This window comes from Adiantum capillus-veneris, chromosome 27 (assembly GCF_014529385.1).
Source record: "Adiantum capillus-veneris isolate H3 chromosome 27, ASM1452938v2, whole genome shotgun sequence".
NCBI lineage: Eukaryota > Viridiplantae > Streptophyta > Polypodiopsida > Polypodiales > Pteridaceae > Adiantum > Adiantum capillus-veneris.
The window spans coordinates 73318949-73339274 of NC_140957.1; the positions used below are offsets into that span (position 1 = coordinate 73318949).

Below are 20326 nucleotides of genomic sequence, written 5' to 3' on the forward strand. Positions count from 1 at the left end.
ATCCATATATTAGACTAAAGGCGCAATATGCCGAGCATGTAACACACTGCCAACAGGTAGAGCTCCCACCAAGCAGCGCCACAAGAAAACCCGTTCCTTCAAAGGCAAATGACTCTGCCAAATGTGAGAGAATGTGTTGCCACCACAAGGATGATTGGGAAAGCGACCACAGCTGATTACCCTGATGCACAATCCGTATATCAGACTAAAGGATGGCATAGACACTGCGAGCTGAAATGCAGTCCAATCTAGTAGTAGCCAGATTCCAATCAGAGAAGCGAGAGTCCACTTCCAAAGGAGGAATAGGTGAGTGAGCAGCAAGCATCCTTTGAATCTCCCCCCAGAGAGGAGAATAGTAAAGACCCAACTGAAAGCGGGACACTGCATCAGCAAACGAAAGAACATAACCCCAGTCATCAACCACCTAATGCGCCTGACAGATTCCTTTTTGGGAAAGAAAATATGCTTGGCAAGGAGACCGTTGAACCAAAGTCGAAGCGAAAGCCCTGTTCCAATGCAGACTCTCCAAGCGAAGAGAGGTACTGACAGAGGATTGTGGACCATTCCAAGCCTTCAAATGCGAAGTGACAACCTTCCAATCAACAATTAGAGAAGAAGTAAAGGGACATCAAGGAATGTTTCCTTCAAGCTTCCCAAAAACAACATCCCAATAAGTCGGTTGCCAATGACCAAAAGATGGGGTGACAATGTGCATACACAAATGTGTGACCATGAGAGCCCATGGTTGCTGCTGCTCCACCAAAACTGGCAACAGCAAGAAGATGACATCTCAAGTCCAAAATCTTTAACAACACAGCTTGTCCATAGATAGAAGCTGAAGACCCTTCTTGCTGAGGTCTGCCAAAAATGCTCTAAAATATTGGACATGAGGGACTACAAGCGCAACCGAGGCCAGGATAACAAAGGCAAGTAAAACTGCACATAAGCCACAAGGATGCATTGGACAATCCTGAGCCACACGTGAAGTGGCCACGTGGACAGTTTCCAATAATTCAACTTGGAATGCAGACGTTGGATCACCCAATCTAGTTTTTGCATAGCTGATACATTCCAACCCAGCGGATAACCCAAATGGCGAACCAGAATATGTTAAGGAACAATCTCCCCAGGCCACAATATCTTATGCCAGTCAGACTCTATCAAAGGCAATAGCTTGGATTTGCAAAACTTAACTCTAAGACCTGCTGCCAATCCAAACAAGTGAAGAGTATGCATAATTTGCTGAACATCATCATAGTTATTGCGAGGCATGAACAAAGAGTTGTCCGCATAAGCCTAACCAGCAAACTACCATCGAGAAGGTAAAGTCAGGCCATGCCTACCCATGGAAGTCAAGGAATCCATATACATAAACAAGGGATGAGTAGCGATCGCATAAAGCAAAGCACTCAGAGGGCAGCCCTACCTTACCGACCGTCCCAAAGGCCAAGATTATGTGAGAGATCCATCCAGCAAGCCTGCAAAAGTGTTGTGTGCATACAAGAAAAGCACGACACGGGATAGCCTAGGCCCAAAGCCCAAGTGTTGCATGGTATCCGCAATATAATCCCAAAGAACGGTATCAAATGCCTTTTCAATGTCGACCTGCATAACCAAGACATCCTGTGGAGTGTCGTGGATGCCTGAGAGTCAGTCACTGCATGCATCATCACCTGTGTCATCGCCTACATCATCGCTAGAAGGCTCTAAAAGAATCTAGAAGATTCTAGAAGGTTCTAAAAGTATCAAGGAGATTCTAGAAGTTTCTATAAGCATGGAGAAGATTCCGGAAGAATCTAGAAGTTTCTGGAAATCTTAGAAAGTTGAAGAAGGATCTAGAAGGTTCTAGAAGAACTAGAAGGATCAAGAAGTTTCTAGAAGCTTGGAGAAGATTCAAGAAGAATCTAGAAGTTTCTGGAAAGCTCTAGAAAGTTGAAGGATCTAGAAGGTTCTAGAAGAACTAGAAGATTCTAACCTCCTCAAGAAGAACCTAGAAAGTCCTAACCTCCTCAAGCACTAGTATAAATAGGGGTCTTGGGCCACAAGCCCCTCAGTCTTGCCAACACCAGTTGTGAGGCTCCTATGAGGAAATCCCTCTTCTAGTTCTTATGTTCAAGTCTTGTCCTTGCAATCAAGCCTTGTCTTGTACTCAAGTCATGTAATCCAAGTCTTGTATCTAGCTCTCTTAATAAAGTATTAAGTCTTGTAATCAATATTAAGCTTATCATCAAGTCCAAGTTCTTGTACATTATGAGTGCCTCCTCTTGCTCTCTTCTAGCTATATACGCGCTCATAACATGGAGTATATTTTGCATATTCCATTCCAATGATGACATTCGCGAGGTTATCAGTAATTTGATGTCGTGGAATGAAGCCATATTGAGATTGATGCAAGCCTTCATGCAGAAAGCACTTGATTAGGTTAGCAAGCATTTTTTCCATTAATTTATATACCACAGGCATGAGTGTAATATGCCGCCAAGGAGAGAATTCTTTACACAATGCGTATCAGCTTTAGCAAACCTTCTTTCCAAGAGGAGGGCAATTCCTGTTGCTCCCAAGCTCTTTTCATCATGAACAACAGAGGCAACTTCAAATAATCCCAAAAAGACAAGAAAAATTCCACAGAGAAACCATCCCAACCAGGAGCTCTCCATCGATCCAAATCAAGCAAGCTGGCATACAATTCCGAGTCAGTGAAAACAGCTTCCAAGTCTTAAGTGTCACAAGACCGGCACCACGTGCCAATAGCAAAGAACAGACTAAACAGACTTTTAGCACTTCAATAACAAATGATGAACTGAAAGAGAGAAATGACACGCGACACGGAGTGGCGAAATTCCACCCCAGAGAGTATTGGCCCCAAACCTTGGTGCCCCTTTCGGTGTTTCTTTATATTACTTGAACTTTGTACAAGTCGGTACTCCAGACTCTGCACCTTCTCCAAGAAGCATGCCCGAGAATGAGCCCATGGCCTCATATTTAAAGGCCCTAGGCCCCAAAAGCAGTTTACAGTAAAAAGCCTTCAAACTAAAAAGCATCTGGTCGAAAAGCAAAGCCAAAAAGCTGTCAGCGTAAATCACGGAATTCCGTACAACAATCAACGCAAAACACGGAAATCCGTACAGTTTGCCACGTCATCATGTCAGCACAATTTCTGGAATTTCCGTACAGTTGCCACGTCATCAGCTGCTCCGCCAGCCTTTTCTTGTGTGTGTGGTTCCTGCTTTAGTTTAATCCTTTATGTCACTTGGGGCCCCATCGGACGGGGTCCCATAAGTTGGTAGGACTTCTTCTTCTGTTACTTGTTCTTCTTAGGGTTTAGGCCCCTCGGCCAGCATCTGTAAGCTGGCTCCATTCTTCGGGACTTTGACACGTCGACAGTTTGTGACATACCTGCCACATTGAAAGAACGGGAGTAACATGCGATAAAAACATGTGACGCGCTTGGCAAGCTTCTCTCGTGGAAGAAGAAGGGGCCTCAAAAATCTTGCCATAATGAGAGTATAGGGCTAGTGCTAGCTCTCTGAAAGTGGAGGTCCACTCCCCTAACGGTAATTTAACTCTCCGTATAGCTTGAGACTGATTGGAGTGATGCAAATGCTAGAAGAATTGTTTAGAAGCACATCCTTTATCTGCAAAAGCGTGTTGACGAGCTCGAGTCTGCATTTGGCCAATTTCCTCTCATCATTGTGCCGTAACATAACACGAGCATAAAGCAACTCAGTCATTTGAGTGGCAGTAAGAGAAGAATGATTTATCAAGTGCATTAATTTGCTACAAGCATCCTTTGCCTGATTAACCTGTTCCCTTGATTGCGACAAATAATCCCTGCCATAATCCTGGATAACACATTGAACACGCATAACAAAGCAGAACCAGGCTATGTCCATATCAACATACATCTGGGAGATGAAAGGCAGGATGATATCCACAATCATAGCGCGAAAAGGCTCATGCTTGAGAGAGAGATAGATAGCATAATCAATCCTCATCTCGCATATAAAGTCATCATACTCTTGCATGTGAAAAAGATACCAACGATCCGGCCGAGCGCGATACATAGATTGAGCATTATGCTGAAAAGTGAATCCTGGATCAATCACATGCAAAAAGGGCCACAAATCAAACCCATTACAAGTCGACATAAATTGGTCCCATGATTTCCGTTCCATATGAAGCATGTGAGAATGGCTAGTAGTATTATCCACAAGGTTTGGTGCATTATTAAAATCCCCGCAGAGAAAGGCATCGGAACGCCAACAACAAGAGGAGATAGCACTCCACAACCGTGCCCTATCTGCCGAAGCTGTGTATGCATATAATCCTCCAAATTCGAAAACTTCCCCATTAACAATACATTGGATGACCATCCATCTCTCAGTCGGGTCATTGAAAACCAAGGTCAGGAAGAGTTTATGTCGAACAAGTATAAGCACTCCAGAATAGCCAGCTGACCCTGCATAAGCTATCCAGTAGCCCGCAAAGTAAGAAGTCCATCCTACAAATTGATGTTGGCTATGCTCTTGAAGAACCACAATGTCGGCTTTACATGTATGTACAGAGTGCTAGGTAAGCCGCCACGTGTCGTGATTGCTTAACCCACGCACATTATAGGAGATGCAATTCAAAGAACTACGCATTCTATATGGTATAGACAATGGGCGAGGAAACGGGAAAAGGGGGAAAAGGCTTCCCGTGTAACAACTTCCTTGTAAGAGCGAACCACCTTGTCCCAAGCTTCAGCCAAAGAAGTATTGTCATTACAAGGGAGTTTTTTTCTGAGCAACATTCTTCAAAGGGGGCACATAATTACAAGAAGATGCCGGAATACGGGCTGTAACAGCTTTAGCGGGTTTCTTGGGCACTATTCAAGTTTGAGAGGTCGAAACTTGTCCTTTTCCTTTGTCTTTAATATTTGGAGGAGCAGAAAGTACAGACAATCGAAATTGTTTCCCTTTGCCTTTATTCGCCCTAGCTGTCAGTGAGGAGGTTGAAACACCTTTGGTTTGAACCGCAGTAGAAGATTTCAGAGGGGAGCGAGGTTGAGGAGTAGGGATGGCTGAAGGAGGTGGTTGCAGATTTGGTTCCGGACATTCGGACTGCAGATGACCAAATTTGCCACAGCGGAAGCAAGAATTTGCAAACTTGCCCAATTTAAGCTTAAATGGACACTTTCCAACCATTGCATCCCCAGAATCGATCGAAATACCTTTGGTGTGGGGATATTTGTGTCCCACAGAATACAAAAACGGTTTGTGTTTGCATCCAACTTAGGAGGACAGCTGAGCAACCAACAAAGGAAGAAAGTGATGCCTAGTGCGAGGAAAGTCGACCACCTCAACCCAAACGGGACACTTGTGAAGATGAGACTCTGATAGTCCTTGGTGAGGGTCCAAGGCAGGACATGAGTCATCTGCGTATTGAAAAAAAGAGAACCCCTCGGATTGCTTGCCACATGAGTAGGAAATCAACCCATTGGCCTACATCCTGAGCCGTAGGCATTCTACCCGGGAAAAAAAGAATCATTGCGTTAATTGTATATTGAGCAACAGGATCCACAAGCTCCTGTATAGGGATGCGCACTTCCATGACGGGAGCAGATCCTTTCTAGGCTTGACGTGCATCCTCGAAGTCCTCATGCAAACATTCTTTAATAAGACTTAAAGCATCCATATCCGACGAATCCATGGCTTTCCGGCGCTTGTATACACAGTGATCAAACGAATCCATGTGAAGCTCACACACACACACACACTCTTTTTTCGGGGTTTTTGATATTTTACTGTTATTGACACAGACAAACACACACAGGCTGGCTGTACAGAAACACTCACACCTCTCTCTCTCACACAAAATGACAGAAGGACCGCGTGCAGGCGAAATCAAACTTCAACCACCGGCGCGCTGTGAAGGGCTTGCACAGGGTAGATGTTGTGCAGAATAGAGTCGCGCGACAAACGAGTGGCAGAAGGATTTACCATGCACCCAAATCCCCCACGCGCGCGCGCATACACACACACTCTTTTTGGGGTTTTTGATTTTGGCCGCTATTCACACAAACCCGCACACAAAAGGTGGTTGAACATGAACCCACTCTCACACATACACACACTGGCTATGTAGCGTTGCAGAAAAGATGGCCAACGATATGCTTTAATTATCTGTTGCGCTACCTGTTGAGGCCTTTAGGTACTCCAATGTTGATAAATTTCAAACGATTCTGTTGCGCTATACTGCTAGCGTTATGACGATTGCTGTTGTAGCGCTATTTACAGAGAGCTCTTAGCGTTCAACACATCAACACAGTACCCCAACACACACACACACGGGCGCGCGCGATGGCGAAGGTGTAGATGGTTGCTGCTGTGTGCAGGAGATCAACGCGACAAAGGAGCAAGAATTCGCCTCTCTCTCTCTCTCTCTTGATTCACCTCACACAAACGTATTTTTATTAGCACGCGCACACACACACCCACACCCACTTGTTTTTTGTAAATCAATTTGATTTATCTATCTGTGGGAAACCTCAAAGAGAGGAAAACCCACCAAAAACATGAAGTACAAGAGAAGGAACACAAAAGTGTTCGACCGTACAAAACAGCTAAAAGCATTCATAAGACAGCTGATGTATCTCTGCAGTGATATCATCAACTTCCAAGGCGAACCGTAAAGACTGCCCTAGGGAAAGTTTGAAGAAAGGCAGGGGATCTGCATGAATTCGATGAAACATATGGCCATTAAGCTGTCGCCACAGTCTCCAGTAAGCCCAAAACCTGACCCACATGAAGAAGACTGCAAAGCGCTGCAACGCCGGTGAGAAGATACCAAAAGCCCAAAACCGTTTATGAAAGACCGTCGAGGGAAAACGGAGCTGCATACACGCAAACACCCAACGAAGAAAGTCTCGAGTAATACAATAGTCCCACAAGAGGTGACAGACATCCTCCTCGGCAAATGAGCAACGGACACGGATGAAGTGTGGATATGGCACATCCTAAGAAAGGTACCCACAGGGAGCACACCAAGTAAACAACGCCAAAGAAACAAACGCTCCTTCAGTGGCAAACGGCTTTCCCATAATGCAGATAGAAGCCTTCTTCACCAAATATGTGATTTATGCATGTGCCAAAGAGCGTTGCAATGATCAGCAAGCCATGGTTGAGGCAAAAGAAGAGCATATGCCTGACCAGCAGAAATATCTTGAAAGGACATTTCCCGAAGATTCCAGTCAGACATGCGATCACCATCAGCCAAGGGTGACACGGGCAAAAAACCAACCAACATTCGTTGCAATTCTCTCCAGAACGTGCGATAATGCATGCCCAATCCAAAACGGCGAGCGGCAAATGGAAATTCTAAAGTGAAACCAGCTGCATCCACCACATCCTCAACCACCCGAATGCCACGGCTGGAGAGGAAATACGCTTGGCGAGGCGAGCGGTCAACCAAGGTAAGAGAAAAGGCCCGGCTCCAATGAAGACTTTCCAAGCGAAGAGAGTTTCCTTGCGTTTGAGCATTCCACGATAGGTGATTCGTTACCTGTTTCCAGGCAAAGAGCAAGGTGGAAGCAAGCGGGCATCCAGGAATATGGCCATCCATCTTACCAAATACCACCTCTCAAATAGATGGTTGCCAATGGCCAAACGAGGACGTAACCACATGCTGGTTCAAGTGTGCAAACATAAGAGTCCAAGGCTGAGATTGTTGCGTACGTATAGGCAATAGCATAGCCTTCCTAGCCAGGACATGCCTATGTAGGTCCAAAATATTCAGACCACCAAAGCGCTTTGGTGTACAAGGTTTTGTCATTGACATCAGACACACGTCTTTTTTGTGTGCATGAGTTCGCCACAAATGAGACAAAATGGCTGACATGAGAGAGTTAAGACAGTGATGAGGCCAGTGCAACAGTGGCAAAAAGAACTGAACATATACCATGAGGATACTCTGAACGATTCTCAAGCGAACATGTAGTGGCCAAGTAGAAAGCTTCCAGTAATGTAGTTTAACATTCAAGCGTTGCATAACCCAGTCTACTTTTTGCGTGTGAGTGACGTTCCATCCAATTGGATAACCCAAATACCTAGTGATCACATTTGGAGGAACAATCTCTCCTGGCCACAGCAGAGCATGCCAAACACAAGAACGGAGTGGTAAAAGCTTGGATTTACGGAAGTTGACTTTAAGACTAGCCGCAATCGCAAACAATTCCAAAGCTTCCATAATCACTTGAACATCGCTCTGTTGGTTGCGGGGCATAAACAACGAGTCATCCTCATAAGCCTGCCCAATAAATGAATGACCCGATGGCAACTGCAAACCATGAAGACGCTGCGCAGATGTCAAGTGATCAAGATACATCAACATAGGATGAGTGGCAATAGCATACAACAAAGCGCTAAGAGGGCAACCTTGCCTAACCGAACAACCAAGCGGCCACGATTCTGTCAATTCCCCTTTCAGGATCCCCCAAGACGTGTTGCAAGCATACAAGAAATAAACCACATTGGCCAATTTAGGACCAAACCCGAGACACCTCATTGTGGCAGCAATGAAATCCCATTTCACAGTGTCAAAGGCCTTTTCAATGTCAACTTGCATGACCAGCATATCTTGTTGCGTGTACTTAGCATACTCTATGCCAATCATAACATTCGCCAAATTGTCAACTATTTGACGACAAGGAATAAAACCATACTGAGCCTGATGAAGTCCTGTAAACAAGCAGTCCTTAATGCGATGGACCAACATTTTAGCCAATAACTTGTAAACCACTGGCAACAAAGTCATGGTCCGCCAATGAGAGAATTGTTCGTAGAGTGCTTGCTTGGGCAATAATTTAAGTAAACCCTCTTTCCATGATACTGGCAAATCCTATTTTTCCCATGTTGCATTTACCATGGAGAGTAGGGGCTGTTTAAGAGCATCCCAAAAGGAGAGGAAAAATTCCACAGTAAGTCCATCCCAACCGAGAGATCTCCAACGGCCCAATGCAAGCAGGGCACCATGCAATTCAGAAGCAGAGAAAGGATCCTCAAGGCATTGTGCCTCCCGCGAAGACATGATCGGACGAACATAAGAAAGCAACAATTGACGCGCTCTACAAGCTGTCGAAGATGGCTGAGATGGGGCTGCAAACACCTGACGATAGTGTGAAACCATAATTTCTACAAGTTCCCGTTTCGAAGAGGTCCAAGCCCCTGAGGGAAGCATAACCCGCATAATTGATTGCGAGAGCCTTGAATGATGCATATGCTTAAAAAATTTCTTCGAAGCACAACCTTTGTTCATAAAAGCCTGTTGATGTGCACGCGTCTACCATTTAGCAATTTTCCGCTTATCATTTTGTTGAATACATAGATTAGCTTCACATAGCTCCATCATTTCAAAGTCAGACAAGGACCGGGGATCGGCTAACTTTTGTAGGCGTTGACTAACGTGTTTCGCATCAAGGACATCCCCCCGAATGAGCTACATATACTGCGTACCATAGTCACAAATGACACTTTGTACTCTCATGATAAAACGATACCAGACAGCATCCAAGTCAATATGCATATGGGCCAACAACGGGGGAATCATATCGGTAATCATGTGTCGGAAAGCTTCATGAGTAAGGTAGGCATTGTTAACATGCAACAAGCGTTTCCTATAAAGAGGCCGATCACAAAGACATTGTCCAAAAGACAAAGACAGCAGAAGAGGATAATGGTCTCATAACGGCAAGGCATAATCTATCCTCATAGCACATACAAATTCTTCATACTGTTGTCCATTAAGCAAGTACCATCGATCCAATCGTGCTCTATAAGATGAATGAACGGCATGCTGGAAGGTAAAACCAGAAACATCAGGATGCAAACAGCTCCATATATCAATCATTTGTGCAAAGGCAAAAAGAAGATCCCATTCACGCTTCTCCACAAGCAACATATGCGAATTTCCTGTGGTGCTGTCATTTAAATCAAGGGTATTATCACAAAGAAATGCATTAGAAGTCCAAGGGTGAGATGAAATGTCTCTCCATAAAGCAGCTCTTTGCCCAGAGGCTGTGTATGCATAAGTACCTGCAAATTCATGAACTCGACCATTCAACAAACATTGTACAACCATCCACCTGCCATGCGGATCATTGTATAGCAGAACCGGCTGAAGCTCATGGCGAACCAGTATCAATAAACCCGAAATCATGCAAACTTGCATATGCAATCCAATAACCGGCAAAATAGGAACATAGACCAGCGAACTCGTACTGATTATGCTCTTGCAATACAACTAAGTCTGCTCTGGATGTATGTACATAGTGCCAGGTCAGACGCCATTTGTCTAGGTTACATAAACCCCGCACATTGTATGAGATGCATTTAATTTGACTTTGCATATCAAAAACCTATGTACAAGAGGCAAGAAACATGTGATCAGGTGGAGGTGCCCATTGGCACATCTCCATCCACTACATCCATATGAGGACCCTGCCTCGGAGACAAAGCAAGAAACGTGTCCACAGGTGAGGAGGAAGTCTCACCGAGAAGTAAATCTTTGCAAGAGTGCATCGCTTTTTCCCATGCATCAATCAATGTGCGATTGTCATTACATGAAAGTTGCTTAAACGATGTATTCTTGTTGGCATTAACAGAAGGAACGTAATTACGAGAAGAAAGTGGTGTACGAATCTTCACTGATTTTTTTGGCACCACCCATGAGTTGACCTCAACGGGTCCAACATTTTTGCCTTTTGAAGCAGCTCCATTCCCAGGATCAGGGAATTGTTGTGCCTTGCCTTTCCCTTTGTCCACATTCAAAGCAACCTTAACAGTAGAGGCTTCACTTTGCTTGACTTCGCCCGTGGGTTTTTCTGCAGGGATAGAGGTGGACGAAGGAACAGCAGAAGGAGGGGGTTGCAAGACCTGCTCCAGACATTCAAATTGCATATGGTCAAATTTGTCGCATCGAAAGCATGAATTCGCAAATTTACCCCATTTGAGTTTAAATGAGCGCTTGCCTACCCATGGATCTCATGAATCAATCATAATTCCTTAGGGGTATTCTTGTCAGTGTCTCAGAGAATGCAAAACCTCTTTGTATTCGCATCCAATTTCGGGGGACAAATGACTTTACCAAGCTGCGCGGCCAACAAAGGCAGAAAATGTCTCCACGTGCGAGGGAAATCAACAATTTCCACCCACACCGGGCATTTGTGACAAATAAGACTCTGGTAGTCTTTAGTGAGTGCCCACGGGAGAACATGCGTCATTTGCGTATTGAAGAAGAGGGGAGACATCTCAAGCAACAGATTCCTAGCTTCCATGTCTGCGAGCAAAACTTCATAAAATCCACGCGACCCGAAATAGACCACTAGTTGCTTGTCTTTTAAGGAGAAAATCAACCCATTGCCCGACATCCTGCACAGTAGGCATTTTCACTGGGAAAAAGAGAATAACTGCATTCATACGTATTGAGCAACTGGGTCCATGAGGTCTTGCACCGGAATGCGCACCTCAAGAGCGGACGCCATTCCATGCCTGTCGAGCCTCCTCAAAATCCTCATATAGACATGCTTTGATCTCGGAAGCGGCCTCCGATGTGGGTTCCATTGCTTTCCGACGCTTGAAGACGCACAAAGAGTCTAACATAAATCAAAATTCCTCGCCAAACAAAACCAATTGTCTAGAAAACCAAGCTCTGTACAGAATTCACAGCAAAATACATCCCAAGCCACAATAGCAGTACATCAATTGAACACTATCCTTCACTCTGATTGCATCACCCGACAAATTTACTGAGTCTATGCAGGAGGCTGACTATCGAGGCAGGTCTGAACATCAGCTTGCACAGGAATCAAAGAAAGCCAGGGGTGCTGAAGACTGTCTGGCACAGGAGGACACACACACAAAACAGAGCACAATCCAAACAGGGCTCTGCTGGTCGATTGCGCAGGGGCAGCCTGCTGCGCTGAGAGCTAACTGCAGCAAAACGAATGTGTAGTGCACTCAAAATAGGAAGCTCACAGGTCGCGCAGTGCTCAGGACACACAGATGCAGAGGGCGCATAGGGCGCACAACTGCTGAAGGCTCACACACACACACACACACACACACACAGTCACACACCCTTGTTGGCGTAGGCGCAACAACGCGCGCAGGAGATTCTCGCAACAGAGCAGGAAATTCATGCGCTCCACTCTCTCTCTCACACACCACCAGGATACACACACCACACACCCTCTCTCTCTCTCTCTCTCTCTCTCTCTCTCTCTCTCACACACACACACACACACACACACAGAGAAAACATGAATCTGATGGTCAAGCATCAAGCTCCAGCAATATCCATAGACTCAAACTGAGGAGAGGCACATCACAATGCATGGTACAGAAATTGTTTCCAAGGCTTAGCCCCAAGAAACAATCTGCATACTAGGAGCTTGACAAGCAATGCCTTCCTCTGCATCTCTGCATCAACAATTCTCAAGCCTCCCTCCTCTCGGGGCAATATATACATATACATATATGCATGTATATATGTGTGCATGTATGTATATAGGACCAAAATTGAGAGAATATTTAGTGTATAGGAGCAACAACACAGAAAGTTATGTCCAAAAACGGAATAGAGAGAGGAATATAGGCATGCAATAAGAATTGATCTATAAAAACATGGAAACAGCATAACCTGCAGCCCCCCCTCTGCGAGACCCTGCGTTTGCCCACCTGCATAAAAGAAAACAAACAAACATACAAAAACAAAACAAAAGAACAACTGAAAAATGGGTGCCCTCTGTTGCACCACCACCTACATATTGTCATAGTCAAACATCACATTTGTGCAAACCAGTAACATGCTTCCAAATGTTTGTCATGAGTCTAATTTTGATTCTGCTTGTCCCTCAGGAAAAAGAGAACAACTTAAGAGAGGCCTTTGTTAGGCAAGGTAAACAGCTGTCAGAACTCAACGTGCAATTATCATCAGCGAGGGAGAAATTGGAGGCGCAAATTAATGCTGGAGAGAAAATGAAGAGTTTGTACTGCTCCAAGGTACACATGTTTTACATACTGGCTTATTTTACTTTTACCCAAAGAGGAATTCATATGATAATTCTTTGAAGTCTATTTCATCTGCAAAAACTTCGGCGGAAGGGTAAAAGTCTCAAAAGAGGCTGCGCTCTCACCTAAATTCACTTTGACTCTTTGAGTAAGGGAAATCAAATTCAAATGCCATCCAAAACCTTTTAAATCTTTCAAACTGATGTCCAGGTAAGTCAGCTATGCAAAATTTTGGAAGAGCTACAAAATGTGACAGAGGAGCCCAGTGGAAGTCTGATATCACAAATGGTAACAAAAGGGTGAACGAGAAAATACTCTGGTGTTGCCCAAATAGACCATGGTTGTCATATGTTTCACTATGGACGGCATGCACATGCACTCATCTGGAGAATGAATGTGTTGAAGCCTTTCTACGATAATCATTAAAAGAGGTTAGTGTAAATGAGTGTAAATAAAGTCTTGACACTTAACCTCTTTTAATGATGAGAGATGTCATCATCAATTGTACCTTGTTCAGGTCTCATGTGCCTTCGGCCTTGATTCCACAAACTAACAATGTCACACTATAGGTGCCAATTATGAAGTTGTTACTCTTACCTCAACAATTTATTTATTTATATATTATTATTATTATTTGGCATACATCTAGATCAACTCTCCAAATTTTCAAATGTTCACTAGTGGTAGAACTCTCAATTGTTTGACAATGCCTTTACAAAAACACATAATATCTATTCATAGAATAGAGATTGTCTCAAAAAATGTGGTAACTTTTATGTGAGTTCCACGGCTAATGCCAGTTTACATTGCAAAGACTAGAGGTGTAAAATAAGATTGATTCAAAAACCAATTCATATCTAAGAGTACATTCTAGCAACATGATACCTAATACATTTTTTTGTAAACAAGCTCTAACACTTACAGATAGTGTGTTATGACTATGTGGGGAAATTTTTATTATTTTTCCTCTTGATGGCATCCTCATATAGAGTTGGTCCAAGAAAAATGGTTTAGAAGATCGTTTTTGAGTTGTTATGCCATTATGCACCCTATGGTAAGAAGACCACGTTTGTTTTCTTATCGTCTCACGTTCAGTTATTCCATTATCTTGGACAAATCGTTTCTAATGAGGGTCTTAAAAGAAGTGCCCCGTAGAGCCGCTAGGAGGTGCTAGTATAAGGCATGTAAGAAAAGTGAACAATGCCCGATAAAATGAGCTAGCTCCAAGAAAAGCAAAAGACGTAGTTATGAGATTTTGGAGGATTTATCCACCCTCTAGATTTAAGAAGACCTTCCATTGTTGGCTTTGATTGGTTCTAGCTAGTTGCAACAATCAAAATCTACCCTGAGTTTTGGTGCTCCTCTTTTCCACTTACAACTCTTTATATGGTCCACATCCTATGGTTGAATCATTCATCAGATAAAAGGCTTCCCACACATTGGAAGACCCTTCAAAGATATTTGTCTTGAAAGGCTCTAAAGGGCCCTGGTCTAAGATGGATTCTAACAAGGATGAAGCTATTTTGAAGTGGCCCTCTCTTAATATTTTGGAAGAGCTCCAAATTTTTTAGGAATGACATGCTATTATTGCAAATTCATTAAGGATTAGGCCAAGGTAGGTATGACTATGAGAGATCAATTGAAGGGTTGAGTTTGACATATTGTTCAGTAACTGGAGTCGTGATGGTTTTGTGACATCGCTCTTTTGACAACATTGAAACAAATAAAATGTAACATTACATAACACAAACACAACTACTTATTCATGTAATATTTATACATGTACGTATGAAATGGGGTCCCTAATATGCATATGCAATCTTTAGGTGAAAGCAAGAAAACGTTGCCAATAAATTGAAGGAACTTTTGGGGAAATACAAAAAAAAAATTCAAAAGATTTATCACCTGGATTAGCATTAACACATTTTGTGCAACACAGCATATAGATATAGTTACAGGTAGTAAGCCCGTTATAGTAAACCACCCTACAAAATGAGTCATTCTAAAGCTATTGCGATGAAACTGCAGCTTGCTAGCTACCTTAGGAGAGGGTTTACAGGCATCTCTCACTCTGATGGTGAAGAAGAAAGACAATAGTATGTGGATGTGCATAGATTATCGGAACAAAGTTACTATAAAGAATAAGTGTCAGTTGCCACGGGTGGATGAATTGTTTGATAAACTCACCCATACTTGTATTTTACAAAAAACAGATCTACAATCAAATTATCATAAAGTAAGAGTTATGCTTGCTGATATACATAAAATTGGTTTTTGAACAATATTTGGACATTATGAATTTTTGGTTATGCCTTTCAATTTAACCAATGCATCAATTGCTTTCATGGCAGCTCATGGATAGTGTCTTGAAACCATACCTTTGCATATTTTTCATTGTTTTTCTCGATGACATCCTAGGGAACAATGCATCTAAGGAAGAGCCCTTAGAACACTTGAAGCAGGTGTTTGATTTTCTTAGGATATGCAAGTTATATGCTAAGGAACCCAAGTGTGATATTTTGAGGAAAAAATTTCACTATTCAGGGCATGTAACTTTGGGAGTTTACATGCTATTTCCATTCCTAAATCTCATTTATTAAAGCTTATTGGATTTCTCAATGGGAAGATACATATGGGTATTTTGGAACTGTCGCTTGTGTTGTATTTTTATCAATGGTCTACTATTCTAAAGAAGAGTGTTGCTCTACGGTTTATACAGGAGATGCAACCAGTACAAGGTAACAATTTGAAATTTGAAAAAAGTTCCAATTTTCTGAAAGGGTTATCTACTCTATGTGTGATCTTTACTCAGGTTATGATTAGTTTCAGTTCTCTTTAGAGAGGAGGAATCTCAACACTATTCATATATCTCTTGGGTTGGTAAGAATGTGCACTCTTCGGCAGAGTGCAATTAATTTTGTTGCTCATATGATGAATAGTTTGTATAAAGAGTTGAGAAATTTTATTCCTTATATTACTATTCCTTTCATTGATGATTTACCAATCGAAGGTTGTAAAGAAAGTTCAAAAGATGAGGTAAAAGACTAGAGGGGATCCCAAAGGTTTTTTGTTCAGCTACATTGCTGATTGTGATGCAGTTTGGTCCAAGCTTGAAGACATTCACTTAACACTTTCAGGGACAAAATTGACTTTTGGTGCTAAAGAGGTATTGATTGTAGGGAATATGTGTGGTCAAAATGGAAGAAGGCCAAGTCCAATGAAGGTTGAAGCTATTCAGAAGAGAAAAGACACATGCAATTCAATGATTGGAGTTTGTCGGGTTTTGTTCTATCTTATTTGGTTACCTCTTTTTTCTCATGTTGCAAAAGTACTTTATTAATTGTGGAAAAAGGAAAAAATGTTTGTGTGAGATGAAGTATATACAAAGGCTATTAGAAAGTTGAAAAGGATGCTTCTTGAGGCTCCTACCTTGAGGAAGACTGATTACAAATGTGGTAAACCGATGATCTTGACAATTGATGCTAGTCCTAAATGTATCGAATGGGCTATAGATTAAGATGATAAAGAAGGTCACATGTATGCACTTTGGTTTGTGGATAAAGTGCTTAAATCTCGTCAACATGATTATCCACATGATAAGAGAGAAGTCTAGGGTATTGTTACTACTGTGAGGTTTGACAAAGATTACTTTATTGGAGCTTTAGTTGTTGTAGAGATGGATTGATTGTCGATGATTGGAATGATAGAAAAATTCTTTACTCTAGGCATTGCTATGCTACGATGGATAGCTTTTATCAAGTCTCTTAACCCTGAGTTTTGTCATATTGTAGGCAGAGATAACCCTGTTGCAAATATGTTGTCAAGATCCAGGTATGAAGACAAAGAAAAGATGCCTGCCACGAGTAATAATGTGGGCTTGAAATCTTAAAGTTTTTTAAATTTACTTGCAAGTTGTGGCACTCTTTGCATTTTTGAAGCCTTTTATAAAGAGATGTACGGTGGAGAGTTACTTTGATAGGCCACTATCTTAGCACTCTTACCAAACAAGAAGGATGGAATGATCAAGAGTTTAAGAGAATCTAGAAAAAGGCTTATGGCTACTTTCTTAGAGATGGTCATTTATAAAAGTGTCTAGGAGGAGTACCGCAATGGGTTCTTTGTGATAAAGCAACTCAAAAACTGGTGATTAAAAAGTTTTATGAGAGTTTATGGGCTACACATAGAGGTGTATGGGTGAGTTTTGTCAGGATCAAAGACCACTATTGGTGGAAAGGTATGTACAAGGATGTTGCTCATTTTGTGGATACTTTCATGGTATGTCACTAGTACTCCAATGTACAGCATCAAAATGCTTTACATCCTACTTATCCATTGGACATGAATTATAAGTGGGTTTTAGATTTGATTACAATGTCAGTGGGTCTCTGAAAGATGAGGTATAGTGCTCTTGTTAGAGAAGATTAAAGAATTCAATATGTTTGACACATGTCAGAGGATATGTGGGTTCAAAGGAGATGGATGTCGTGTTGCATCACTTCCATGAAGGGAAAACATGAAAAGAGATGCAATTTATGGTTGTTTGAAGTGTATGTATCTTTTATGCAATGATGGGCACATATACAAACAACACTAGACGAGTATGTATACCTTGTGTGTTTTTTTGTGATCATTAAGTCAATTTCCGATACCTATGAGAGTTGTTTGAAAAGATAAAGATACAAGAAGAGGAAGAGGACCTTCACATGCCCTCTCTCGTGCTGCTCTCTACAAAGGAAACTTCTCTCTCTCTCTCTCTCTCTCTCTCTCTCTCTCTCTCTCTCTCTCTCTCTCTCTCTCTCTCTTCTTCTTCTTCTTCTTCTTCTTCTTTCGGTGGACAAGGATAAGTCCTATTTGCAGCTATTTCTTATAACCGGTTTCAAATTTTGGTTAGCAATACAATCTTGGTTCTAGTGCGCAAACTATGTACTGTTTTTTTGTCATACATCTTTCCTCTCCCTACTCCTAGAGCTAGAGGCCTAATGCCTTCCTAGCTCTTCTCAAAAAGTGATTCATCCCTAGCAATGGGCTCCTTTGAGATCCCATTTCAAAGCTTTTAGGGGCTAACTATTTAAAAACATATCTCTCCAAAGTAGTAGTTTGTCCCTAAAAGATTCTAAAACAAGATCTCCAAGTAGCCCGTGCACATGGGCTACTTTAGAGAACCCTTGAAACTCCTTTCTTTCCAGTTAGAAGTCTTGTGAGGGTAATATTTAGTAGTTATTAAATATTTACAACTTAGTACTTAGTCTGCTTAATTGCATAATATTTGTTGAAAGGTTCTAATTTTGGAACAACAATTGGGGGCTACCCTAAGGAGGTACAATGGGGACCACCCTAATCACAAATACATGTTATTAGGATGCATAATGCATTTCACACATCATTCCATCAAAACATTGAGGGGTCTTGACTTGCTAGAGTGCATTTTATGTGGACACCTTCTAAGTTATAGAGAGAGAGAGAGAGAGAGATGAAGATGTATCCTGTATAAAGAAGTTTTGTTCAACCTTTACATAACCTATTGTCACCTTTACACTTGGACATGCTGCACACAATTCACCTGATGAATTGTTTGCCACTCTGACCATCCGACCATGTTCTATGTCCATTGTCCATTTACATTTGTTGTAAAGAATTTTTGCCATTATATTTATTTCAGAACCATGGTCAATTAAGGCAACAAATGGTTCTTCAAGATCACCTACCTTGATCAATGTCTTTGTAGTAGCCCGTGTCCATTGGCTTCTAGAATAGTGGCTCCTAGGAATACTTTGAGATTCTTCCCCATCATCAGTAAATTTCACTTGCCTTACATTCTAAGAAGATTGGTAGCATCCCACCATAGCTCCATCACCTTCTTTAGCATGCACCTCTACTCCTTGTGTCTTCACAGTATGGCCTTCATCTTGTGGGTGAATAGGCTCTCCAAGTGTTTTGCTTCTTTCTCTTGATGATGTCGATACTTTCTTCATGGCATGCACAGACATTGAATCCACTGGATCAATCCACCCTGTTTCTAGACGTATGCAATCACTTCTTCATGTAGAATATCTTTTGTAAGATTTTCCTTTTTAGCTAATTCCATGACATTTGGTCAAAGTCGCCCATGATGATCACTCGCCTCTTCATCACTATGATGCTCAATTTTTACTTCATAAGTAGTTGTCTCAACTGAATAGGTGGTATGGTTAGTTGCCATAACTTCAACTAAGGTTTGCTTTCCCCCCTTCCCAAAGTTAGTTCTCAAGGGTAGACCCATCTCTCTTTAGTGGATTTTACCACCTTAAAAAAGACAACATCTTTTGTCAAAGCATCACTAAAACTATCACAATCCCTTCTTACATGATCTGTACTTTCACACCAAATAAATCTATTAACAAACCCTTCTTTGGGCAGTTGTCTTTTCTAGGAAGTGGCCCTGATCCATTCTATTGAGGACCGCTTGTATGGATTTGGTTGCTGAAATCTCCGTTCTTTCAATGGCATGTTATTGTTGCATGAACATTACAAATGCTTGAAACATTTGCATTTCTTCTGGGTCAAAGTGCATACTATGTTGCTCCGCATGATCACCCATGGTTATCCACAAACTCTCACCCTGGAAGTTCCATGTCAGGTTCACCAAAATTATTTCAAGAAGTTTGCAGTCTTGCCAGGAAAGCATCGGGCTTCTTGCTGTGAGAATTTGTGAGCTAACTCCAAAACTATATGAAGGAGTTATGCCATAGATACCATGAAGTCTAGATTTTGGTAGGGAGTGCAATCAAAGAAGCCCCATTCTCTCTCTCTCTCTCTTGCAATCACACACACAAAGAAAGAATACAAAAGAGAAAATCAAAACAACACAAAGATGAAAACGTCAAGGCTTTGGTCATATCTTATCATGGGTAAAATGAAAGGGTTAATAGATGAGTTAATGGTATTCAACCTTTGTCGAACAAACAAGCTACAAATTGTTCTTTAGAACTGCAGTTTAGTGCTTACTATGATATAATATTTTGTCTAGTGATTGGGTTAATTATGTGTACAAATATTTTTGGTTCATAGCAAGATAACTACATTTATATCAAAAGAAAAGTTATAGTCTAGAAGGGGTAGTATGATGGAATCCGATGAAAGTATTTCATTGAGCCTTTTTGGGCCAAAGAGAAACACTATACGTGGTTGGAAATGTATTTTACACCTAATCTGTACGTTAATTGTAATAGATTGCACAGACTACAAGCGATGGAAATCAACATCATGTGGATTATTAATCTAAGATTACTCTAGTATGTCAA

General features: G+C 41.9%; 1 protein-coding gene across 4 annotated transcripts in view; it reads left to right on the plus strand.

Annotated features, from left to right (window-relative positions):
• Positions 1-13688, plus strand: part of LOC147422190 (uncharacterized) — a 164363-nt gene extending 150675 nt beyond the window's left edge. For all 4 annotated transcript variants that reach the window (XM_086503413.1, XM_086503412.1, XM_086503411.1 and 1 more), the window contains 2 exons: positions 12894-13037; positions 13257-13688. In XM_086503413.1, coding sequence (XP_086359539.1) covers positions 12894-13037; positions 13257-13349 — 237 coding nt within the window. In that variant the 3' untranslated portion in view covers positions 13350-13688. The remainder of the gene's footprint in view (positions 1-12893; positions 13038-13256) is intronic.
• The last annotated feature ends 6638 nt before the right edge of the window (positions 13689-20326 follow it).